Source organism: Amblyomma mixtum, chromosome 9 (assembly GCF_055824585.1).
Source record: "Amblyomma mixtum isolate Tamu chromosome 9, ASM5582458v1, whole genome shotgun sequence".
In the NCBI taxonomy this organism is placed as follows: Eukaryota; Metazoa; Arthropoda; class Arachnida; order Ixodida; family Ixodidae; genus Amblyomma; species Amblyomma mixtum.
The window spans coordinates 24,690,099-24,717,135 of record NC_143020.1 but is presented as its reverse complement, the minus strand read 5'-3'; the positions used below and the strand labels follow the sequence as shown (position 1 = coordinate 24,717,135).

Here is a 27,037-nt window from a genome sequence, read left to right as displayed (position 1 = left end):
ATTCTTTTGAGTATTTTTGAAACATTTGGACTTTTCGTGTGTTTAATTTCTTTCTGCAAGCTCATTCAGTAGGCTTGGCTGCACATTCCCCTGCACTTATTCAAGCCAGGACAATTTGCACCTGCTGTCACTAAAAATGATTCTTCCTAGAGGCATCTAGCGGCACGAAGATATTTCAAGACAGGGGAGACCACCTCCGGTCTTCTATACCTGGAAAATTTCGTTTGGGAAAACACACTGACCTTCATTTATATACGATGAAATTTGGCTGTGCAAAAGTAAACTGCGCCATACCTCTCCGACACCCCTCCCGCTCCGAAAACACACTCCAAACAACCTCCTCGTGGACTCTCCGTACATCTACGCCATCCTGCGCCCGGTGTGCTGTCGCGGCCTATTGATGAGAGTTTGCCCTTTTCACGAAGGCTGTGCGCGTTCCCCTTTACATGGGAGTCCTCTCAGTTGCGTTCACATCATCAGTTCATACTCCTGCTACTGCGTGCTAAGAACCCTCTTCAGCGGTCTGATTTTTGTGTCGAATTAGGAAAAAAAGAGGTCTTCTCTCTGTTAAGGCAATTTTAAGCACGAACTCTGCACACGAAATGGAACTAGGAGACTACTCTAGGCTGTTTCTCAAGAATGGATTAAAAAAAAATAATTTTGATCTCCAAAGCACGTAATAGACACTCAGTTCAGTGCATAAGCCAGTCTGTAACCACTACTGTAAGCCAGTATTTTTTTTTTTCATTCTGAACCCCAACGATTCGCGTAGGCCGTTTTCCATAACACGCATTCATCAGGTCACTCCGGTGTAGCCAATTAGCACCCCTTGACGACAGCGGTGAGCAGGTTTTGAAAATTTGCAAAACACGTACAATCGAAATTAGGCCCATTTGGGCCCGGCAACACAAAAAGAACAACGTTTAGAGGGGGCAAAACCTACGAAGTACACAAATAAAAGCGTTGCACCAGCAACAGAATGTTCCGTGGCTGCGCGCTGCGAGCCTACTGTATCGATTAGCACGTTCTATCAGCGTGAAGAGAGAGCGAGAGCAACGGGAAGAAAAACTTTCGAAGCGTTCGTTATTGAGGAAGCGAGCGAAGGGCGTGACATCATCGGTTTCTTTGCATTCCACTTGCGAGATCTGGGATATCTTTCTCGTAAGTAATTTTTTCTTATCCGTTGGCACTTATATGTATGTTGTTCTGCTCAATCTTGATGGCTTCATCCGTAATAAATACGGAACATAAGGGCAATGATAAACATTTGGCTGTTAGTTCAGTCGCCCAAAGCTTGGTTTCTTATCCGTAAGGTCGACCAGCCATCAATCCAAGTTTCGTTGATTTCGGCGTACGATTGACAAAGTGGCTACTTTGTGGAAAAACGTTTTCAGTAGGTAGAGACGGCCAGAAAAATAAAATTCGTGAATAGCTGCCGCCGACAGTTATTAAAAGTAAATTTCAAAGACGGCACTTATCTCTAGGCGAACAATTGCGACCACTCTACGTTCCATTCCAGTTTTGTTCGATACGGCATCACAGAGTTCGGAATAATCTCAATTTCCTCTTCAGCATCGCGAGTTTCAGTGGAATGGCTGGAAACATTTTCAAATCCAAATTTTCGACGAATAATTGCGCCTGTTCATGCCGGGCGGGAACATAACCAAATAAAGCCTACGAGCGGGATATTTTCCAAAAAAAACAAACGTGAATGGGATTGTCCACAGTCTCCAGTGAAACGAAGGGCAACACATGGCAAGGACAGCGTAGAAAGGCATGCCACCACACTGCGCTATTATCTTCTATCATTAAAGCAAGGGTACCTCTTCTTTTATTCAGTCACTAAGTAAGTGTCGGTTGCTTAAATGTCAGTTAACTTCAGAAAACTTCGGTCGTGACATTTTCGCCTACCAGGATAGAGAGAAAGGCAAAACCTGAACTCATTCTTTCACGAAGTGGCGCAATAATTGCCCTCAAAAAGCGTAATCGGAGACGGTACGAATCCGGTAAGGCTTTATTATTTTACACGAGAGATAAATTAAAAAAAAAACAATTAAATCGTGCACTGAACCAGCGCAAGCACGTCAGCACTCACGGATCTGCTCCGAAGGTCCAATCACTACATCGTAGTGGATGATCTCGCCGTTCCGTTCGTCGAACATGTCTCTAGACAACACGAACGCCTTCTGAGTCTCTGGCTTTGGTGCGGACGGGCAGTCGGGAGTAACCAGAGAGAAGTTCCTCGGTGGCGGTGGATCTGCACGTAAGTCCATTTAACAAGATTGGCTGTTGGCTTTTTGCTGAAGAGCATATCATACAGTTTAAAGGAACTTCTTGGGGAGCTGGGTGTCGCTGAATACTGAACAAAAACGAACACAATTCTCTGCTGGTGTAGTTGCTGGAAGTCCATAGGAGACATTTCAGCGCCAGCATGGACACAAGTAAAAAAAAAAATTAGCAATCGTTTTTTTCTTGGGTGCCTCACTTATAACAGTTCTAAGAAGATGGACGAATAAAATCGCCAGCGATTGCATGGAAAGTTTCCCGCAACAAAACTCGTGCACTTGCGTAAATTCACATGGATTACCAACCTCATGAACGAAGGCGCATTTCAATTACTGTCTTGTAGTTTCACACCAAGCTGACTGCGCGACTCGGCTTTGCCTGTGGTGTCTTCATTGTAAGTTTTCGAGGTAATAGGAATGCAGTGTTTTTTTTAAGCTCTCGGACAACACTGAACCTCAAGCTTTTTTCAAGCTGGCGTACCAACCATCCTGCTGATTTCCCGTTTGTCTCACAAGTTTCACCAATCGAAGCAGCTGCTTCCTAAATCACTGACTTCTTTTTGATTTAAGATTTCCCTGCACTTTTAAAAGTGCAATAAAATAAAATGTTACGCTCACTTGTCGTTCAAGCTTCACAGAGCTCCTACACGTTTTCTGAGATAAAATAACGGAGCAGGCAAAATATTATCACTATAAATTACTCTCACCGGAGCCGCACGTTATGAGTCACTGCGACGGTTACCTTTCCTAAGGTGAGCGGCTGTGCTACAGTAATGTATGTTTTAACAATATTGTAGCGAAGTACACAATGCGACGGCTAGATGGCGCTGCCTAATTATTTTCAAAAACACGCAACAGAGACAAGGAATGAGAATATGCTGCTCTACTTTCGTATCAAGTCTTTTCTCCTTCCGCGTTAGTGTGATAATCAAAGTTACCTTTCCTCCCATTACTTTATTTAAGCTGCATCTCCCATTATGCCTAATTTAGAACGTTCCCAGATGCACCTCTCATACTTCGCCGACATTGAGTATCAGAACAAAATAAGCAAGAGTATACGCTTCAATGTGCCTAACTATAATCTGCGATAGCCTCATACAAAGCTTTCAGACCTTGCACGCGTGTGTTTGCACAGCTAACATGACTAGTTGCCAGCATTGTATACGCAGACTCCGCATAATCCTTGCTGAAGTTCAAGGAAATGAATAGTAAAGCACTGGCTATTTATGGCGCATGCTCAGAGCTTGAGGCCTAGTTTAGCTGGCATGTTTCAGTAACGTACGGTCTTTCACGTTCGGATCGTATAAAATTTCGCGCCAGCAGTAAACAGCTCACAGAATGGCTCGCAACGTATACTTAGCTAGCGCTGCTGCCCCAGTCACCTGTGCTAATGCATCGGGTCACAAATATGCCAGCTCTTCGTCGCTAATGCACCGAGCGGCAAACATCGTCGAGAATTACGCACTTTAGCGCGCGAAGAAGAAAAAAGCGAAACGTCAACTATGGTGTTTTTGACGCAACACAGAGTCTTGCGTGACCCTGGCGTACCGCGCAAGGTGGTACGCTCATCTTATGCTAAACGGTATGTGTTCTAACGCGCAGACCCAAACAAGACAAGCAATGTTCTCGCAGGGGCTTGACGACGCATGTGGGAAACTTATTTTTTTTTAGGGGCCGACGCCTTTACAACTGGGCGTGCTTACAAAGCGAGTGGAGAGCGTTTGTGCAGTGTTACCGTTGAACCTCGTTAAAATGAATTCGAAGGGGTCCGGAGATTACTTCTTTATACCCGCGGCTTCGTTATAGCTCTTCCTGACCGAACTTTCAAGGGGTATCCTAATTTCTTCGATGTATCCTTTATTTTGTTATAACCCGTTTCGTTATAACCAGATTCGACTGTGCAACTCGCTCTATGGCTACGGCACACGCTGGCTTAGGTAAAGGGTGCGGGATGAACTCCCGACCACGGGGTGACACTTTCATAACGCTGAAAAGCAAAAATTACCTTATGTGGTTCACCGTGATCGCACGTTTGCTAACTAAGAGTGGTAGGAATTAAAGCAGAGAGGAAGCTGCCACTTGGAGACAATTACAAACAGGCTCTTTCCCAAACCTATATATACTAAACAAAATGCACCTTACGATATACGCGGACAAATTTCGCTGGTGCGACGAAACACCTACTCTATATCACGCCACATGGGCCTGCCAAAACATAGACGTGGTCCCCAAAATACAAAACCCGAGTTCGGAGCAGTGGGACACTCTGCTGTCCAGCCACCGCTGTGAAGACCAACAAAGTCTGGTGCAGCGAGCTCAACGGGCGGCAGTGGCCAGAGGAGCCCTGGACTGAGGGCAACCGGCCACTGATTAGAGGCGGACGACTTCGACAGAGAAGCCTACTGGAGGTAGAACCCAGACGTCTCTGAAGATGCATCCAAACCGCAGGAAAAAAGCATTAGTGAAAATAAAGTTTTCCCTTCCTTCCTTCCAGAGTCCTTCACCAAGGCTTCCCTCACAACCCCCGCGCCGTGCAGGGCGTTCTACCCTCCCACACAAAGATAATGTCGAAACTTATTTACACTTTCCTCTTGGGTGCGCTTTAATATCAGCAGAGCCAAATTAATTGGAATCAGGGGTAAATGTAATGCAGGTGTAATTGCTCTCATGCTGTGCGGACCCACCACATTTTCACTCGCTCCATGATCTTTCCGCATCAAATTCAGCATTTTGGTGGAGCCAGTCAGGAATATATAGTGGAACCCAGAAAACATGCAGTTTGCAGCTACGAACACTCTCTCCGGTGAGAGAACAGCGTAGGGACGAGATGAAAGGAACATTGAACAACACACACTGGCACCTGTGTGCACACACTAGCCCACCAACTCACTCTGTGCGTTTAGTGGATCAGACTTTCATAGCGCGATGGTATGATTCGCTTTGGTTTGTTTTACGGGGCTTAAAGTTTCAAAGCAACTTTGTGTATTAGCAGAGGGCTCGCATTAGTGGAGGGTTCCGGATAACTTCGACCACCTGGGAGTCTTAGACGTGCATTAACATCGCACAGAATGCCGGTCTCAAGCCTTTCGCCTCCATCGAAACACGGCCTCCGCGGCCGGAATCGAACCCGCGTATTTCGCGTCAGCAGCCGAGCGCCATAACTACTGCTCGGCCAGCGTGGCGGCAAAATAAAGCGAAGGGACAAGCGTGTTGGGTGGTCAGTGCAGATATAGATATTTTCTTTTACCATTTATTGGCTTTTGTTTCCAAAATGGGACAAAATACATTGGTGTGGTCTGTGCAGCAACGTGTACGTGATAAGGATAACGATTTGACTACACACTTCAAGTGAACACTGTCAACATTTAAGCCTTGCTTTTGAATTTCATTAATGATCAGTTCTGTTTAAAATGTCGAAAGTAAAAAACATGCGCTTGAGACCTCGTACAGCTTGCTTATCCGCATAGCCTATTTATGAAACGGCGTTGCTTGCATCGAAATCAAGTTCACTTTCCTGCAGCATCAAATATACAAACGCCGTCGGTATTTCGTCCATATAAAATGCGAGCAACTCCACTTAATAATACGCAATGCGGTGAAAGCCAACTGAGCGAGTTTTGAAATGCATGTTTTTAACACTTAATGTTTCGTACCGCATTGCCAATTAAGAGAACTTCAAAATAGGGCTCTCCTTCAGGGTTTACAGCCCCCAATTTCGCAATATAATCTTGCCGCCTAGCATCAAAACTAAATAAGTTGATCTGGTAGCTTTAAATAACCTTCTAATTATTGATCCAGACCAGACGCACAATGTACGGTTAGCTGTACAATTTCACAATTCTCCGGCTCACACTGCACTGACGTAGTTATCACAGTTATTAGAATGAAAAAAAAAACTGCAAACCTTGAAGTCAACCACCCTGTATAAAACGGTGGGTCTAGAGGCTGTGAGACTACGTGATTTCACCAATTTCACAGTGAAGCATCCTTCAAGAGTGCCGTGTATTGCCTTGCTGCAATAGGTAATTGCATTCTGCACACCTGGAAAAATGTTAAGCTCGCAAGAGTTTGCAGTGGGTTTACGTCAGGTTGAGCTGGCGCGATAATGACGATGAGAATTTCATCACTGCCTACTTCACAATCCAGTGTAGAGGCCGTGGTAACTACGAACTTTCATAATATTGAAATGGCGACTATCAACGGTTGTCTTGGCAAAATACAGATATTGAGACAAAACTGCGATTCAAGAATTTGTCTTAGTTGTTTTTATTCGTTTAATTGCTTTCACTTTTTGAAAACATGTCGAACGGGTTTCGCAGTACGTATATAAGTGTCGCATATGACTGGAGTGGCGTTATCTACTTCTACAAACTCAACAACAGAAAGACAACCAAGATTACAGTTCATGGAAATTATCAAGTTCGGCTCAGAGTTGCGGTAACTTTCTTCACACAAATAGTAATCATCATCATCATCAGCCTGACTAAGCCCACTGCAGGACAAAAGCCTCTCCCATGTCTCTCCAATCAACCCGGTCCTGTGCCTGCTGCTGCCAGCCTATCCCTTCTTAATCTCATCCTCCCATCTAACTTTCTGCCGCCCCCTGCTACGCTGGCCTTCTCTTGGAATCCCCTCCGTTACCCTTAAGGACCAGCGGTTATCTTGTCTTTGCATTGCATGTACTGCCCAAGCCCATTTATTCCTCTTGATTTCTACTACGATGTCAGTAATCCGTTTTTGATCCTTGACCCGCTCTGCCCTCTAACTGCCTTAACTTTAAACTTTTCATTTTTCTTTCCATAGCTGCGATGCTGTTCTTCACTTGAGCTGAACACCTTTTCGTTAGCCGCTGCGTTTTTGGCGCATAGGTGAGCAAGCGGTTTCGTGCTGCAAGTACTTAATGATTGCTTATTATTATCTTTAATCATATAAACATTAGCAGAGCAAGTATTTTTGGGGTGAGGGTACCTAGATTTATGGCATGAACATTTTAAGCACAGAAAATCTGAACCAATATTTCAAGTGTGCATGGCTGCCGCCATGTAACGCGTGGCGCTGAAAACTGCAATTCAGCGCGGCAGTTTCGAATGTTCGTAGAATCCCAGTGATTTTCTGTGGCCACCAGAAATAGACTTTCGGAGCACAGGAAGCAGTTCATAGGTCAGAGTTTGCAGCGATGAGGAAGAGTCAACAACTGTAATCGCAACTCTCAGACAAGATGCCTCGGGACAAATTTTCTCAAATATATAACTTTAAAATATCCCCAGTTAGTTTCGTGGTGTACGCTGCCGGCGGTCAGCGCATGACGCTAGTTGCTGATATACAGCAAAGCTGGGTACGAAACCTCTATTCTACCTGTATTGCGTTACAAGCTGAGAATAGTTATGCACGGCTGTCGTTTTGTTTTTACTTGAAATTGCAGCGAGTGAACGTATGTAGAGTAGGCAGTACATCAGCCCTGATCGCCAAGATTAGGCCTGCAACATAACAGACATGAGCTGGAAAACGGAGAAGAACGTAAAGCTGGGAAAATTAGTTTCGTTATCTCTTGTTATAACAGAGCGAAAAACACGAACATGGAGCGAACATCGTTCGTGTTGTAGTGTTCGCTCCATAATCGTGTTTTTACCGCTGTTCTTACAATGGAAAACATGCCATATAAACGCGGAAGCTGCTTCCCTAGTATACGAGTAAGTCCTTACCGTCCATTTTAAGGCACAGTATTTTTTTTCCAGACAAGCGCGCAGCAGTTCTCATACGTAAACATTAAAAAGTAGGAACCAAACTCGTCGCTGTGCAATTATAGTAAAGAACGAAATGCATGCACTGTGCTTTCTTGTCCAGTTACTGCACGGGTACTGTGTAGTTACTGTGCTGAGAACGGTCGCAGATGTAGAGGCACTCATATAAGCACTCATATAAGATGCGGATCCTGCTGCATGACAAATGGGTGCGCCTCCTCCGCGATTCTCAGGTTTGGTTGCTTTGATTGGTTTATTGGAGTTTAACATCCCAAAGCGACTCAGGCTATGAGAGACACCGTAGTGTAGGGCTCCGGAAATGTCGACCACCTGGGGTTGTTTAACATGCACTGACATCGCACAGTACACGGGCCTCTAGAATTCCTCCTGCATCGAAATTATACCACCGTGGCCGGGATCGAACCAGCTTCTTACGGGTCAGTAGCCGAGCGCCATAACCACTCAGCCACCGCAGCGGGGCGATTCTCAGGTTCCGTACATAAATGCCAGAAATTATATGCTACTGATAAATATGGCTTTTCCATCCTAGCGCATTGATTCCCGCTATCCTAAAAGGAAAGTTTGTGCATTACAGGGTAATTGAAGTTTTATCCTCGGATATCTTTCTGGTCGGTAGTAGCTGCACTCCGAAAGGTCATGAATGCATAATTGCAATCTCTTGTTAAAAAAATCATCAGAAACGGCTTTTGTGGAAAATGTTTTTTACGAACAGGGTAAATATTTCCGTTGTTCTTATATGTCACACCAGTTGACCATATGTATTTTTTTTTTTCAAATTAGCGCTGATCTTTCATTGAATTTTTTTTTTCCCTGTTTGTTTTCCTCTATCCTCCGGAAGTCAGTTTATGCTAGATTCGAGCGCTCCTATTTGGAGCTTATACCTCCTTGAAAAGCACCACGGGTAGAGTTAAATGATCTGCTTGCGGTGTATTGAAGAAGATTTGTTAAACTGATAGGAACGTTCGCGTTTTAATGCAAACGCAAATATGCTATCAGGTATGCTTTCCAGGCTTGGCAGGAAAACTGCAAGTACCCATATACACTCAGGCCAGAAGCTTTTCAAACCAAATCAAAGCGTAGAACCAGAATCAGGCTTTAAAATGTACGAAGTTATATTATTCTAAATTTCACTAGTGTTACTAGCAAATTCAAGTAATTTAGAGGCTTCATAACCAAGCGAGTTTGAGGATTGTTTAATGAATATTTTTCTGGAAGGGATAGAAGTCAAATCTGCAAACGACTCATGCATTACGCTAGAATAATTGTCTCAGTCAGTTGTCAGCACTCTACCCATGAAGGAAAGCAAAGCGCTCAAAGAGCCAAGAATTTGAAGATAGAAGAATCAACGCTGAATTATCAACTTAAGTGTTCAATGGCCGACACCGTAAATGTAGAGATTAATACGTTTCCGGTAATGGTTACTATTGAGGGTAAGAATAGCAACTAACTATCTACTACTAAGTTACTCATCATCCTTCCCAAAAATTTCAGTCTAGCTTGTGTAGCAACATATGTTTATCCCATTAAAAAAATTTCCGAATACGCTTTGGAAATTCTAAAGTGTGCTTGGCGAAAGCCTTGCGGTCAACCCACCGCCGCTTTCTCAAACCGTTTGGCACGTGGCGGGCTTCCCACATGTGCGGTTTTTATTGTCTTTGGTGACTGCGGTCTCTATTTTGATTGCAGTGTTTTAGAGCAAGCTCTTTGGGCCCGTTTCCGGGCGTCACCGCCGCCTTTGTCTTTCGGCGTTCATTGTGTTCATTGGCATTGGCGTTGACATTTTACACTCCGATCATTTTAAGGAAAGGAAGCGCTTATAACTGGCTGCCTGGGTCAGTGGACGCCTGAATCGCGCTTTTGTGTTGTTGCTGCGGCTGCACGAGCCGTTGCCTAGCAACCGTCGCGGTGGACACCCCAACCGCACCGTACAGGAAGGGAGGCAGAGGGAGTGAAAGAAGAAAGACAAAGAGAAGCCGCAGTGAAGATAATGAAAATTCTTTTTGAGGAAAGGAAATTACGCAGTAACTGTATCGCATCTCTCGGTGGACACCCGTCATCCGTTTGCAGATGAAGGGAGGAAGTGGGAGTGAAGGAAGGAAGGTAGTGAAGAAAATGAATTAGAGGAAAGAAAATCACGGAGGAGGTTGCGCCGCTGCGCGGAGGAGAGGCCACAATAGGCACGATTCCAGCGCAAGTACGGACACCGCGAGCATGAACGGACGCCACGAGCATGGACGGACACCGCGTGCATGAGCCATTAAAGGCTTTCCCCTTAAAATTGGCGGGAATACTAAAGCTTCGCCCTAAGTGTATGACTCCATAGCGTAGCGGGTTAATACACTTATATGCAGAGCAACCTAGGAGGCAGGTGAGCAACCTATGTCGTGTGAACTTGTTACGTTATCAGAACCTGCTCACCAGATAGTAAGCAAACAGCCCACCGCAGGTGGTGGCAGTTAACATTGATGATTGGTCTCTCGGTAAGAGCAACCTGCGCCGCACAAGGCCCACCGTTGGGAGCACGTGCCAACGCAGGGCAGTGGCGCATCGCTTAACTGCTGCAGCACTGCGCCAGGAGGAGCATGAGGACTCCCAGGGATTATTGAACGTAAACTAGAGAATGACCTTCTGCTTATATGGGCATTGACCCATTACAAAATCTCGTCATATCCTTAAGGCGTAGCTTTAGTGTCCGCTTGAATTTCATTATAGTTGCTTTCGAAGCCGTTTCAAGCTCAGCGATTATCGTGTTCGGCTAGAGAACCGAAAGTCGCGAGTTCGAGCCTGGCAGTAGGCAGATGCATTTCAATAGAGGCGACGAAATGCTGGAGGACCGTGTACTGTGCGATGTCACTGAAAGTTAAAGAACGGCAGGAGGAGGAGGAGGAGGAAAGGCGAGGAGGTTAACTGGTAGATGAAACTAGTTTGCTACGTTGTACTGGGGGGAAAGGAATGAGGGGAAAGAACGGCAGGTTGTCCAAATTATCCGTAGCCCTCCACCGTCTCTCATAGACAGAGCCGCTTGGGGAAGTAAAACCCCATCGAACAAAACCGCTTCATGAGCCTAATAACTTCTCCCGCTCCATCGTTGGTAGTTTTTCAATACTACAACTACAATCACAAACCTAGTTCGTTACATCGTTGCAGTATTCCTTCAACACGGGCAGTTCTCTTACCGCCAGGTGGGACTTCAACACTCGGAGGATTTGGCACAGGGTCGCCTGGAGAGGTGACATTGACGTTCACGCCGCGAACGTTGAAGGTGTAGGTCCATTCTGCTGCAAGTCCCTCAACGTCGAACGTGCACACTGATTGCTTGCAGGCACTGGAACCCAGCCGGAGATCGTCTTTAATTTCGACCGGCGTTTGCGCAGGCTTGCCTGGCTGAAAGAAGCGGGCGGGAAAAGCAAGAACAAAAGTGAAGAACAATTCACAGATAGTACGAACGAATCTCGGCGGAGATTTTTATCTAGTTAACAATGCAAAAATCCTTAAAACCGCACACAAGACTTGTGAACACCGTACTATGATTTCATCTGAATGAACATGTATTCTGGATGAATAAGGACTTTCTGCGAGTGACCTCTACATAGAGTGGAATTGCATATACTTTTGAATTGTTGAATTAGGATTAAATAACTGCAGAGGGCTTGAAAATAACTTTAAAGGAAAATAGCAATCTAAGCAAGATGCACCGCCGGGCAGGTAGGCTTCTGTCTCCGGAACATTACCAACAAGCTTTCTGTGGACGGAAATCTGTCTGCGTTCTTAAAAAAAAAATGACATTAAATTCACTATACTCCATCACATTCACGGGCTTACGAATGCGGGTAAGGTTACATCACTGATATGACGTTTGTTCTCTGCGGCTGTCCTGCCATCCAAAGGTGCCACTTCCGAGCAAGAATGCCGCTGGAAGCTTTTGCTTTTCAATTTTATGCCTAGAGTGGTTACTTGAAGGTTTAGGGCAAAGAATTCCGAGCGAAACATAGAGCGCACCTGTTTGTGTCTCGCTTTGTTTCTGCAATGTTAATGAATGCTTTGAGGAAGCCTCGGTTAGGGTTCTAGAAAATATCTACGAGATGCGAATAGCCAGAATAATGCTCAACAAAACAAATGAAAAGTGCCAGTGGACTAGATTCTCATGTAATGTGCCACGAACTCACCGCTGTTATCCCATATAGTAATGAATTCAGAAAGTTATCGAGTTTAAGAACCGCCGCACGCTAAATACGCTAACTGCAGTAACTACGACTGTAAGAAAAAATGGCCTGGGGCTTAGCGTATGGTTAAGCCTAGGATGCGAAGCATAGTTTTGCGGTCTGGCGAGCCGCCCTCTCCCTGGCCGACATCTCGCTGCTCAACTGACTCAACGAGTGCGTCGCCTTTTGCGTGACGTCAGTACCTCCTAGCGGTAGGAGCGGGAGTTAGGCCGCCGGCGGAGGCTGCGCGTCCGCAAGCGAGCGCAATAGGCCCCAGCTTTCACAGCTGTTGTGACGTCATATCACGTGGTGCGCCGATGAATGTCAAGTGGTAGCTACGCGGCCGTGCGCGGCGCAGCAAGGAAGAGCTCGGTTGTGCGAGTAATATGCTTCGCATAAAGGCGGTTATGCAAGAAGGGGAACGATTGCAGCGCGAACGCGTTGCCGTATTGAGCGTAGGACTCGCTATATTCGTAGCTCAATGCGCCATTCTCTCTCTGCCACCGAGTGGCGTCCTCTGTTATCGAAGGTGGATACTCTGGCGCAAGCACTAGTTCATGTCGCTGCGGATAGAGAACGGGACCAATTCGTAGCGCGGAAAACGTTGCCGTACGTCTCTGGCAGTCACTAATCCTTCTTCCTATTAGTTACGCCTATGTTAGCGATGCTGCAGAACCTCAAGACGTTCCCTTATACCTCTGCAGTTCAGAAACGACACTGGGGGAAGGATGGAACTGAGCCATGAAGGACAAACAACGATCGTCACTGCTTGTTGGGCTGAGGCACCTACCACCAACAGAGAGATGCAAGCAATCAGCATGTCAGCATGATCGGGTGCCGCTTACATCAGGCTTTACATTTAAAGACGACATGATCATTTTAAGACCAAAGGTCTGCTTAATGGATTTGACCAGAGGCTGAGGAATGCTGCCTGATAGGATCTTGGCACCCCGAGGGGGACTGGAGGCCTCTATGGCCCCATATTTGTCTCGAGCAATTAGATTTCTTTTGCAGATTCAGAAAGCCATAGCTCAGAACGCAGATTTAGTCGTGATAGTCGGTAAGTACGAAAAAGAGAAAAAAATTCCATGCGCCTCGTCTTTCCCGATACTTTTGAAGGCATGCCGAACTGTGTAAATTTTCAAGCTTCGGGGCTAGTCCAGGGTTGCAGGAATTTTTTTTCCTTTGATGGATCTATTTATTATTATTTAGTCGCTGCAATAAAATCTCTACACGAAATTTTCGTGTAATAAAAAACTAATATTTTAAATATGCATTTGAGTTGCAACCATTAAAAGGGGCTGTCATCAAAAAATATGGGTGAGATTAATGGGCTTAACCACGGGCATGCATACAGTTTGGATTAGAGTGAGTAGCACGCAGTAAAGCACGGGTGAGCTTCTAGATAAATGTATCTCAAAAAAGGTAAGAAGAAATTGCATAAGCACACTGAACAATACTACGATACCTCCTTCAGCAATGCAGTTTAGACCAACGTTTATAGATATAAACGTTGGTTTACACAGGATAGGTATATGTTTAATAATTTCTAACAGAAGTGGACTTAAGGTCAGTGGACGTGCATGTGGTCATATTTCTCAAAGAAATAGTACGCATCCACACTATCCGGGCCCGGTCCTACAATGCGATATTTTCTGCTCGTTCGCTTTTTATTCTTTCACTCCCACCTTCCTTCCTTCCCTTACGGCGCAGTTCAGGTGTCCACCGGGATATATGTGAGACAGATACTGCGCCATTTCCTTTCCTCGAAAACCAGTTTTTGTGCATAGGACAGTAAGGGCGCAATATAATCAGCCTATTGGTTGGTTGTTTTATTGGGCTTTAACGTCCCAGAGCGACTCAGGCTATGAGCGACGCCGTAGTGAAGGGCTCCGAAAATTTCCACCACCTGTGGTTCTTTAACGTGTACTGACCTCGCACAGCGCACGGTCCTCTAGAATTTCGCCTCCATCGAAATTCGGCCACCGCGGTCGGGATCGAACCCGCATTTTTCGGGACAGCAGCCTAGCGCCGTAACCACTGAGCCGCCGCGGCGGCGGCTCTTTCCTCCTTCTTCCTTTACGAATAATAATTGCGTAATTCTGACATAATGAAATAATACGTATGAGTTCAGAGAACAAACGAAAATGTAATGATCTAGTTTACACTTTTTTATCTATTTTTTCCCGGAAGACATTACGCAACATCCGCCGCAGCGGCAGAGGCTGAAGGTTGCAGCTACTGATGAAGCCACTGACGCTCTGCAGTTCAGCGTAATGCATCTACACAAACAAAACGTTATATACTGGCAGTCATGAAATACAGTAAATAAGTATTGAATAATATATGCGTATATCGCTCAGTTCATGCCTAGAGAAACTACTAAAACTTTCAAATCAAGGATTGTACAAGAGAATGTTAATTTTTTTATGGAAGGCAAATCATTTATATAAACACGTTATTTTGTTTTTTCTTCTAACTTAAAATATGACTCGGAAATAGCGCGGTCTTTGTAAAGAAGAGCTGATATACCTTATAGCCGTGATAGATGATCATATAGCGTTCGAGCTCTCCTCTCGGCTCCTGCGGAGGACTCCAGGTAAGGCGCACGGAGTTGTTCTGGAACGCTGTGGCTTCGAGGTTTGTAACAGGACCAGGTGCTGGATGAAACATTTACGGGGAACGGCTAAAGGATCGCAAGTATTGAAAGCTGTGTAATAATATAGAGACATATCTAAGGATTTGTTTATAATATTAGGAACAACCACAAAGATATCATCATCATGAACAGCTTGAATAAGCCCACTGCAAGACAAAGGCGTCTCCCATTTCTCTCTAATTAACCCTGTTTTCTACTAGCCGCTGCCACCATACCGCCTCAAATCTCTTAATTTCATCCGCCCATCTGACTTTCTGCCTCCCGCTGGTACGCTTCCCTGCCCCTAGAATCCACTCTGTTACCCTTAAGGCTAGATAACCAGTGTTACTACTGGTTATCTAGCCTTCGCATTACATTCCCTGCCCAAGTCCATTTCTTCCTCTTGATTTCTACCAGCTTGTCATTAACCCATGTTGAATTCCTAAAGCACTCTGCCCTCTTGCTGTCTCTTAACGTTACACCAATAGACCGATTTCACAAAGCCTACTGCGCATGCGCGCGTTTACCGGAAGTAGCCAGCCGCCATCTTGGCTGTAGTCCTTCGTGGCGTCGTCTGGTCTGCACGACAGCCTACATTACTTTGCGTCTTGACTGGCATTATACCCGGCCGCAGTAGCTTTCCGCCGTTTCGTTTATTGTGTTGAGCTCTATAAAGGAAACAGAGGCTCCACGGCGGAGTTTCGAGGGGTGCAATGCTAATCGCGGTAGGAGCAGCGCAGAGAGGGTGGTCAGTTGCCGCATGAAGTGGAGTGGCCGCGGTGGCGACGCTGCGTTTGTTCCTCGAACCTTGCTTTGGAAAATGCTGCAGGTGGCGATAAAAACGCGCATGACCGCCGCTTTCGTTAATTTTGTCAGCAGAACATTTATTTGAACGCATAGCGATGCACGCGATTTAATTAACGTCTTCAGACAGTATTTACATTTCTTGCCACCTCATTTTGCTGTTTCAGTATTCGCTGTATTCATCTAGGCATTCGCTATAGACGTGTCACACAGCGTTTGTTGCCTTTATTTTTTCATCATAGCCCTTGATCAAAACCGGCCATGCGATTGTTTTTTTCTTATTCACGTAAACACATGCATGTATACTCACGACGTGCTCGGCGGGTTACCAGCAGGAAAGGTGAGCGATTCGAGCGAGCTATGCCGTTTTTCTAAATGGAGATGTGACAAATGCTTGTGTTCAGTACAAAATGAGAAAAGGAGAAGCCAATCGGGGAGCTTTTGAGTACGCCTAATTAGGGTTTAGGGGCATTTAATTTCGTGGCGAATAGTTTTATTTTGATTATTGATACACTAATTACTTTTTATTTCGGTTAATATAATCTTCTGCCAGGGCGTCTCCCGTACGACTCACTTTCGCTATTTTCGTAGTACGGGTCTGAACAGGTTGACTGATTGGTAAACACTAGATGGCCTTTTTTTATCCAAAACAACGGACAAAATGTGGGTGATATCCAGCATAAATGGCATGTGGCTGTTACTGGAATACCATGTACACTCAACGACCAGTGAGCAACAAAACGTTGGAAATTATTCCACATTTCGACAGTTTTATAGCCTCGCTTTCTCATTCCGTGAAATAGAGAAAGCATTATCGCTAGTATGGGAGCTCGAGACATCAGGAGTGAATACGTGCATCAAGCTAACATTGTGGATTCCTGAATGTAACAATAAATCTTAGTACACTTGTTCCCTTACAACCTTGCACCGGGCAGAAATCGCTGCAAAGAAGGCTTGACGACGCAGCACGAAGGCAAATCCGATTGCCTTCTTTTTAACAATTTAAGGGACTGCCTCAAAGCTGAGAGTCGCGTAAAAGGCATTTAATACAGTTCAGAACTTTAAAATTTGCCATTTGTCATTGTCCACTGATCAACAGGGACAGTACGGCTAAATGTACTCAACAGCACTTCTTCGGCTGCATCTCGTGAACAGCTTCTACGCAATGTCGTTTGGACATTTCTCTTCTAGAAAACGGAAAATTCGGGACGCTCTGCTTCGCACAGTTGTCGGAGCTCACGACACACCTCAGGTGAACGCACTTGTCCCGCAAATACAGCATTCATGCAGAGAGACCGTGTGGCGACGCAAACAGGGATGCTTCTCGCGCGTGCGCCACGCACCGCGCTGACGCGGCCGCCGGCCGGAGTACCACAACTCCCAGAGTGCATCGCGGCGGCGGTGGCGTAGCGCAACTGCTTGTGAAATCGGTCTATTACCACCAAGACACAGCAAGCAGAAGGCTGCACCCTCGAGCTCCCTACATTGTTCTGAAATTCAATGTTTAATGATTGAACTTTTGCCGCTCTTTCTCCTACGCTGTGGCACAGCACTAAATGGATTGATAAGTAATTTCAAGTGTCTTTAAACATTAGCTCAAGATGTAGTCTCTCGTACAAAATGATGCACCCTGCAAAAGTTTGGTTATGAACTCTCTTTTAGCTTTGTCAGAAGGAATCTTTTATTATTGCCTCCAATTCTTTTATGTACACTTTTTCTGGGAGCATTGATAAGCGAACGCAATACGGATGGCACGCCGGAGAAATTGGATAAATAAATAAACACTGCGCCAGCCGAAAGAGTAATAATTTGATCAAAATGGCGATCTCAGCATTGGCATATTGTTTCGGTATAGTTTTAATACTTGTGTGTTGGTATCCGCCAAGGCATTGGTGTATTCGAAGTTGAAGTTTATTTCCATTTCAGTAAGAAATGAGGGACCGGAGACAAAAAGGGAACGTTAATTCTCTTGACGGCGCTCGGGCCCCATTACATGGCAAAACAGCAAGGTGTTGGCAATAACAGTTATACCAGTACATTTACCAGACATTGTAGCTCTTATTACACATAGTTCTGTTTTGTGTGTATGTGTGTGTGTTAAGGGCAAAGGCACAATGTGAATGATAAACATGATGAGCGAATAACAGCAATTGTGCATAGCAACAAGCCCACAAAAATACAAAAAAGACATAGAAGGAACACACTGCAAGAAACCACAAAAAAAAAATACATTTGTGACAGAAAGAATGAATGTATTAATTTCTTAATAACATTTTCAACTAACTTTATTTTGGCGAAAATAGTTTAACAGAGTGGGCAGAGTATGGGCGAGCATTAGGTGGCCAAACGTCGTTCATACGAAAGGTAGGCATTTCTAAAAAAGTATTAGCATAAAAAATCTTATGCGCACCTCCACAATATTAGGGCTGCTATTTCTATGCTAATTCACTCTCTCAAGATAAGGAAGTAGCAGTTCTCATAATAACCTCCTTTTGAAGCGAAAAGCTTCACTAGGCTTGTCAACTCCGGGTCTGGCGTGCGCCGTGATCAATTTTAGCCGCATCTGCGCGTGCGCGAGTTCGCCGCATCACGCCACTGCAGAGGCGCACGTGGTCGGCGGAGCCGCCGCCGAGCGCGGCTCCGTCGGTCGACCTTCGCCGTCGTTCGCGCGCTCTGCGCGTGTTTACCGACTGTGCATCGGCGCGCGCTCGGCTTCCTCGTATGACGCTCACCGAAGCTTTTCGCTGATATCCAGGGGTAACCTAAGCTAAGCCATAGCCAATGTTTTTTTCTTTTTTTACATAGAATGCGTTCTCGTGAGACCGTAAACGATAATACAACATGACTGAGACGTTTCAGTGGGAAAATACGACGCAAGCAAGAAAGCTACGTTTTTTGAACATGTGTTTAGTCTCATTGCGGTATGCGCCGACAGTACAAGAGATCACCGCGGAAGGCCGTGTCTTCTCGTATTACGTAGTATCAAGTGCGAAAAAAAATTAGATTCCTCGTTTATTTTAAAGCCGCGTGCTAACTCTATTATAATAAAGCTAGCTCTTTTCAATTCAACGACAACCTTTGAACCAATTTTTATAGTTGGCGGTCTTTTTAACATTTATTTCGTTAGATGGGGATAGTAAGTTGACTTTCTCGTGTTCATTACACATGAGTAGATGTTTCGCAACAAAACGCGGTCATGTGCACTTGAGCCTACAACAGCCTTCACTCTTCTCAATCATTCACTGACGTTATCTCCTAAGTTTCACGGCACGCTTGAACAGATCGTTGTCAAGATTCCCTTAACTCCCGTATTTCCACTTGCCACAGAGTTCGTTTTTTTTTCCTCGGAAGGCGCAACTTTGATCGGAACTGTTACTTTATGGGGCGCTACTTAATTTTTTTGCACTTATTTTTTCATGTTGCGAGTGTAGTTGCATAACGTCTTATTTCTCCATACTCTTCCTACGCCCTTGCTTTTTCTTACCGTATCTAGAGCAGGTAAAAGTTCTGCCGCTTCCTACAGCGGTTGCAGCCATCTTTCCTTGTTTCCTTTTTTTCCACTTGACTGCGCATCATCGAGTTATGTTGCGAAGCCATATATCAATGATAAGCTCGGTGCTTTAAACAAATCTTTCCCGACACCTTTCTCCACTGTCTTGCCAACTTGTCGCAGCCGGCCCGAGACAAATACCACAAGCGGGGCGATTGTGCATAATATGCGCGGAGCCTGCTTAAGTCATTCCATCTGATCCCTTTCGGCAGGTAACAGCAGCTATGCAAGACATAAAGAATTCCGACGTCTAACCCCCGCTTGATGCATACACACTTCCGTAGCAAGTCGGGTTGTTCGTATTATCCACTAATTCTCAGAACAATAGAAAGACCGCCCGCGAGAACGTTTTCTTTTGCCCCGTACGCAGACCAGTTACGAAGAACGCGTACGGTCGTACTATGTACCGTTGGTATTGAGCAGTTTGCCTGACGATGTTTTAACAAGCCGGAAACTTGTAAAACAAACTGTTCTTGAGCAGTAATCCATGATCTGTTCGTTTCTTCCTCTTGCGTGTTTTTTTCTTCATTTTTATCCTGTCTCTTTTTTTCTTACGTTTTTTTTCTCTAAATAATATGCCTATTTGCATGTTTTGTCGTCGTCAACTGTCAGGCACTGCCCCTCAAGCCTTCTTTGGCTTAGGCAGGCCTGAATCTGTATTATGTACTCTGAAAATATACAAACTATTATTATTATTATTACTAAAACATAGAAGTATCCCCGATAGAATTCAATGGCACCCATGAGCTATTGGCGGAAATGTATTTTTGCGCCATTTCAACGCAACCGTTCGCACATGCACTTGCATTTTTTTTTTCATTCCAGAATGTGAAGTGGGCTGCAGAATGTGCTTCGTAAAAACTTACCTTCAGGCAGTGTCCGAGCGATAAGGGAAACCGGGGGCCCCTTAAGGCTCCTATTGCGATAGAGGTTGTAGGCGAACACTTCGATGGAATACTGGGTGTATGGCTTCAAGTCAGGCAGGGCTACACTGCGCGCCGTCACATCCATGCGCTGAATGGTAATCTCGTTACCGCTTGTCCAACTCCACGAGAGCATGTAGCCGTCAAGTTCGCCGTTCTTCTCGATAGGTTCCGACCAGTTGACGAAGAGGGTCCTGGACTCCCTTTTGGCAACGGAGAAGTTCCCGACCACAGAAGGTTCTGTGCGGAAAAGGCGAAAATGCGAAAGCATACAAGTCCGATGTGTTTACGCTAAAAGATGGTGCAAGTATTTGAACACATTATAAAAATTTTCAACCCATAAAGTGGAGAACAAACGGCAGGCTGCAGTGGCAATCGCTGTGGTAAATGGACAAGTGGTCAGGTGCGAGTGTTGGAGCAGTAGCCAGCATTTTTTGCTTGCGGGGACTCTAGCTGTCTCCTGACGAGTTTGAATGCAACTGATTAATTTATTTTGCTTTAAATTTATTCGTTTGGGCAAACCGTTCATGCACCATGAATAGAACCTATAGTTGTTTCAGTAAAATACCTAGCTTCGAAGCATCGTTGTCAGATATTTACACGAAGTTAAGTAGTACTGACCTGTTTAAAGAGGCCACGCAATAGGAGTCATTGCCTTAAACACGGGGATGTGTAAAGGATGAAGGCGATTAAATTGCACTCACTCTCACTCAAAGGTACCGAAAGGAAGCAGCATTGCTAGCGGTCATATTCAGCAGGCAGTCACTTGGACTAGATATTGTAATTTACTTAGGGGCTATTTATATTCTCCATTTTTAACCTGGAGCACAGATCTGTTCAGTTAAAAATTCAGATACATATAAAATGCACGAGCGGAACACTTTAATTTCCGAACATGTAGAGAGATAGATACAGAGAGGGCGGAAAGGCAGGGATGTTAACCAGAAAGGATTCCGGTTGGCTACCCTGCACTGGGGAAGGGAATGAGGGGATTAAAGAGAGAGGAGAGAAGGAACAGCAAACACAGTCACAATCTGTCAATCAAGGCAGTCTCTCGCAAAAAACAAAACAGTCGACTGTTGTGGCCACGGACCGAGGATCTTGGCCTCTGTGAAAGGGCGAGAATCAAGGCGGTCCAGAGCACAGCGCTGCTTACGTCTTTCGTTCACAAAGACAGGGAACTCACACAGGAGATAGCTGATTGTGCCTTCACATACACAGTTTACAGAGAAGGGCCGTCTGCTATCGTGATCTGGAAAGCACACTGATTTGTGAAGGCAACGCAGAGCCATAGATGACACAGCAATGTTGCTTCATGACGCGCTACATCACTGGAAGACGGAGGCGCAGTCCAGGGTCCAATGCCATAAGGCAACGGTTGCAGAACTCTTCCGTGTGCAACGCTGAAAGTGTGAGCTGCAGCCTTAATCCTTAAGCGAAGTTGAACGGTGAGCACTTTACCTCGATATTGTACAGGCCTAATTTGTAAGCAGGTTCGCCCGAAGTGTACACACCCAAGCAGCACCGCTTTTTACTAGTGTGCACATCGTAACGCGTGGCCGACTCCCTCCGCCATGTCTTGCAGTGATCCTCAGTTCTAAATGCAATTTAATTACAACAACCAGAGCCATCCGTGCTGTTCTTATTCTTCCTGTGCCTAAAAGTAACGGTGCAAAATATTACCGAGGTTCTGGCCGAAAGGCTAAATTTTGTATTTGTCTCGCGGTCTGAAGGTTGCGCCATAAGCTGGCGTTGAACTCAATGAACAACGCAGGCGATGGAGTTCTTAAACACCCGTGGCGTCATCTGTGGTTTATTATTGGAACCACCAGAGATATCATATCGCATCAGCATTTGGCGTGGCGCTGCTGTGGATGCGGGTTTCACCACTAAACCATGTGGAGCTAGAAAACCTTAGGGTCGTCTGACTGGCTGGACTAGACGCACGTCTTTAGCAGAATGAGGGCTCTCTCCCAATATAGGAAGCCTCATATATATATATACCGTAATTTTCCCGTTTTCTCTCGACTCTCAAACTTTCCCTCACGTCACAGCGGCTGTGTCCGTTCCAGGGTAGCAACATTTCACTGTTTCCAAAAGCTCTACTTCCACTCCTGCACACTCCTTTGGATGTTTCTTTGCTCAGAAATGACAGACGTTTTCCAGGTAGTGGTAGGTTTCTCTAGTTTGTGCTGCATTTCTCAGAAATTATTCGATGCGGCCTGCGCCAGCGAAAAAGGCTTTATGCGTGCTACTTCTAATCTTTCTTTCTTAAAAACTCCAGAAGATGAAAGCTCTGAATGGATTGCCACGAGCAATCTTCTTCTTACTATACTTTTTACCTCCTACGGAAGAACCTGAATGCGGAACTTTAAACGTGTTATATTGCGTATTAACATGCTTCAGAAACTGTATTCAGGGTAATTCAGCCTGTAAAGTACAACGCAAGATCGTACTAATCTGGTTGATTGCACGCTTTGACGGCGTCCCTTAATATATGATAAGGTTTGAAATTGAATCTACCGTAGGGTAAAATGTTGATATCCGCCCCCCCCCTCCCATTTTTGCTAATCTTTCAAACTGGCTCCCACAGTATGTAAAGCAACTGATTTACCTTGATTACTCCGCCCTCTTAACAGTGAAAGGTGTTTGTCTCGAGAGAGCAACCGTAAGATTCAAAATCATGTGAGACATTTCAGCCACTTCAACGATTAAATACATCAGCAGCAATATTTCTGTTGGAGTCTATCGCCGTTCGACTTGCTTTGAAAACGTTTTCTGCACCAGAGTTCTCCCTCGTGACAAGTGTAGTCTTCAATGAGTAATTTATCGCCTTGGTTATCGCAACCACAATGTGGTCAAAAAGAAGTGGCGACACGCTCCTCTATATGAGCGTTATTCTAAACCAGGTTATCTCAAGTTGAGATTAACGGTTAATCAACCTCCGCCTGCTGCGCATGCATTATTTCAGCAAACTTTCCACTGTTATGCACCTACCTGTATTCGACCGCCACCGACTCTTTCCCATTCCTTGATATTCAATATCTCGCGCTAAGTGACCACCGGCTATTTTTTTTCCACATTCCCGATCTCGTTATGTCCATTTCCTCTTTTTTGATTTTAGCGCGATTATTTCGCTGGAGCTTATTCCCGAATATGCTGCCTTCTTATGTCTTAACTACACACTTGCGTTTAACTAACCGTTTCCATTGTTCGCTGCGCTCTCCGCCATTAAACCTCCAGGAATTTCTTCAGCTTCAAGACTGTCCTCAGAGGTGAGTGCTGCTCGGATAGAACTGTCACGCACGCTTCTTTTCTTGCATATTGCTAAGCTGCGGTTTATTACCTCAGAGTGCCTTTCAAAGGGGCTGTTAAGCTAAAACCCTATGGCGCCAGCAGCTAATCCCCCCCCCCCCTACCGTGTCCGTCGGAAGTCTGGAGGGGTAAGGAATGGTGACAGCGGGTCGCGCGCTGCGTCGCTGTCCAACGCCGCGGAAAACGGGGGCCAAGGGGCTGACGAACGTTTCTCATTGAAAAGAGATTAGCTCTCAAGGGGTGGGGGGTCAGTGGGGTCGGCGACTTCTGAAACGAACAAGCGGTGGACTTTACTAGCACCTCGTGAGAGTGCATATTCCAGCAAAAGTGCGCGGTCCGCCGAGTCGGGCTCTGGCGAGCACTGGGCTCCGCCCACTTGTATGTACAGTGCCATCGCAGCAGTATTGGTTGAAATTGGGCGAGAGCAGATTTAATAAAGCTCCACCCAATTATCGGAGGTATTAAAACCCGCTGCAAACAAAGAGCGAGGGAGGAGAGCTCCAAGTCTCCGTCTGGGACCCTTTTCTACAGCCCTTCTTTTAAAAGCCTTTTTTTTAAACCACCTTTTATCCAAGTTCTTGTATTCGGTCCCGTCTTCAATAAAGAAGTTTTGCTTCTCAAGATGTTTGGAGTTGCTGCCCCAACCGGTAACGTGTCGTCGGACGAGCAGACGAAGACGCGAAGCGCTTCGTGCCATTGTCATTCGTCGCATCGACGAGCATCCGACACGAACAAACCGGCCAATCCGACGACGATCCGAAGGAAAACGTTAACTGGTGCCGTGAGGATGACCAGTGTTTCAAGTTAACTGGCGCCCTAACTTGTCCTTCTTCTTTTGGCTGCATATTTCTAAAAGGTTTCGCTTTCACTTATCAATATCTTAATTATGAATTAGGGTGCTATGGCATGGCAGTCTAGAAAATACGAAACAGTAACACGAGTCACAAGGCCACAATATTCGAGCGCCATGCTCTCACAAATACATTTCTCACCCGAAGTTCCACTTTTTTATACATAACTGCTGAGCATACGTACCAGCTGGCTTCGTTTTGTATTGCGTCCAATTCAGCGGCCCGGATAGTTTCTTCTGCTCTTCATCCAAATTGAAGGCGCGCACGGTGAAATTGTAATCCGTGCAAGGCGTGAGATTTTCCAGCAGAAGGAGCTTACTCGTGGTATTTGTTTCATTGGCGCAAGTATCTATTTCGCTGTCCTTGGCGGCCAGACAATTCGTCCAGAGGAAACCGTCCAGAGGTCCGTTCGGGGAGTCCAGAACGTTGAAGTAGATAGCAGCCGAACGTGCGCCCACGTACTTGTACACCACTGGCTGCTGCGGAGCTGAAAAGGGTTTAACGAGAAATGTGAGTGGCGAATTCAATATTGTAGCATTGCTAAAACGACAAAAAACAAACTTCCTGATCACCGTCGTGAGCAGAAACAACGTAGTGTGTGTTCTCTACGTAGGCCTCGTAAAAAATACAGAGCCACAAAACTGCTTGGTCACTATGCAGTTTTTTTTGTTTTACGAGGGTGGCCTATGAGTGGTCCTCACGTAAGCATCACCTCAGTTGTTCAAAATAAAACCACACACAGATGCCTCTCCTTGTAGAAGTAGCGGTACGTCCGCAGTTCGCTGATCCACTGAGCACATTGAAACGTGCACATAGAGTTATTTTGGATCAGTCTTGCGTGTTATCTCTAGGTATCGAGGCGTAAATTGTGTGAGCTGACTACTTGGTCAGAAGAATGCAACGCAGTGCAGCAAACTGCTTTTCATAATTGACGGAAAAAAAAAAACAAGGTAACCGTTTGTAACTTTTATCTTTTAGAACTGATGCTTGGGCGAGCTTATATGCGAATTCAAAGCGAACAGCGCATACTTTTGAGAGGGACGAAAAAAGATACACACGAGGACCCACGAAAATACCAGAGTTTTCTTTTAATCCAAAATGTGGTAGATGAGAAAATAAAGTTGAATGCTGTGTTTTTCATTAGCCTGACACTTTGTTTCCTATAGTACATTTTTACTTTAGGAAGACAACAAATCGTTGGCTAAGAATTCTTGAAAGTGCATTCATTCAGTCATCTCAAACTGTAATTATATTTGTTCGAGAGACCTAAGCCACTCCTCAGGCAAACTTTGACAAGTGTTTCTTGCCGGCGCAGTGACTCATATATGTGGCAAGACTGGGACACATTTCGTTGCACCTACGGATAAATACAGGAAGAGTGATGTGGCTTACGAGCGCTAAACTAAAAATTGCGGCTAAGAGGCCACTTCAGATAAAAGACCATGACACTATGACCACCGCTATGAAATCGAAGAAATGTCCGATTTCAGAGGAATCACTGGCTCACAGGGAACCTCTCAGCGATTAATTGTCATACTTACCCACCTACCTTTTCTTCCAAATACAGTGAACGTCAAGTATTACATACTCTGTTTAGACGTTAATACTTTGTTCTCCACGGGAAATCAAAAGGTGGGGCAGCGTTTTCAGAGCGAAAGCAGTTCTAGCCTCACTGTTCAGATTTCAGCGATGTGTGCCTGTGTGTGAAGCATCTGAATAGGGAATGAAACTGCCTCACTGGGTGAGTGCACAATTCTATCGGGCGGTCGGTAGGTGGCGGCGCCCATCTGCAAACTGTAGAAGTTATGCTCGTTTCTTTTCTCAGAACCAGCGGAAGGTTGCAATTCCGTTAACTTTTAGGTAAATATAGGGGCATAACTGCCTTTCGGGGTGAGTAGACACCTCAATCGCGCTTGGAGGTACGTGGCCGTGGTTTCCACCTGCAAGAAAACCGCGCTTTTTCACGATATTTTGTGCTAGGTATGCTAAACCGCCAACCATTTCTTTTAACATCTCCCACGTCGCATGTCTAGCATGACTCCTATTAAGATGATATTGTTCTGCTCTTATTTCCTATTTGCCCCGCCGCGGTGGCTCAGTGGTTAAGGCGCTCGGCTGCTGACCCGAAAAGACTCGGGTTCGATCCCGGCTGCGGCGGCTGAATTTCGATGAAAGCGAAATTCTAGAGGCCGGTGTGCTGTGCGATGTCAGTGCACGTTAGAGAACCCCAGGTGGTCGAAATTTCCGGTGCCCTTCACTATGGCGTCCCTCATAGCCTGAGTTGCTTTGGGATTTTAAACCCCATTAAACGAAACCAAACCAATCTTCTTTCCGATTTAGCAATCAGTCCTTTTCAGTCGTACAATTCACTTTATGGCTCTTAGTGCACCTTGATTTTAAGAATGTGGTTCCCGCGGTCTCATGCTTGAAATAAAATAATGGCCGTGAACATAACAAGCACTTTGCTTTTATAAATAATGTGCCGCTGGGCGTGCCGCCCCAGTGGGCTGTTTATCTGATGAGTACAATAGTCCAAAAAACAATTTCTTGAAGTACAACTCCGCCAGTCCTGCTATACACTTGCTGCTGAGTATAGTGGTGAAATTACGGCTGTTTACGCACTCTGAAAACTCACCAGCGACGGCAGTCCTAAAAGCCACTGAGGCCGCATCGCCGTACAGACGGGTGCCATCTTCAAGGTCATGAA

General features: G+C 45.3%; 1 protein-coding gene across 2 annotated transcripts in view; it reads right to left on the bottom strand.

Moving 5' to 3' along the window:
• Window positions 1–27,037, bottom strand: part of LOC149328536 (receptor-type tyrosine-protein phosphatase H-like) — a 146,290-nt gene that overhangs the window by 44,111 nt on the left and 75,142 nt on the right. For both annotated transcript variants that reach the window (XR_016285853.1, XM_089562174.1), the window contains exons 9-14: window positions 26,966–27,037; window positions 24,515–24,817; window positions 20,108–20,404; window positions 14,782–14,909; window positions 11,224–11,431; window positions 2,096–2,257 (exon numbers count right to left, since the gene is read on the bottom strand). The exon at window positions 26,966–27,037 is cut by the window's right edge and continues 228 nt beyond it. Coding sequence is in view for 1 of the 2 variants with exons in the window: in XM_089562174.1 (XP_089418300.1) it covers window positions 2,096–2,257; window positions 11,224–11,431; window positions 14,782–14,909; window positions 20,108–20,404; window positions 24,515–24,817; window positions 26,966–27,037 (1,170 nt within the window). In the remaining variant the exon portion in view is untranslated. The remainder of the gene's footprint in view (window positions 1–2,095; window positions 2,258–11,223; window positions 11,432–14,781; window positions 14,910–20,107; window positions 20,405–24,514; window positions 24,818–26,965) is intronic.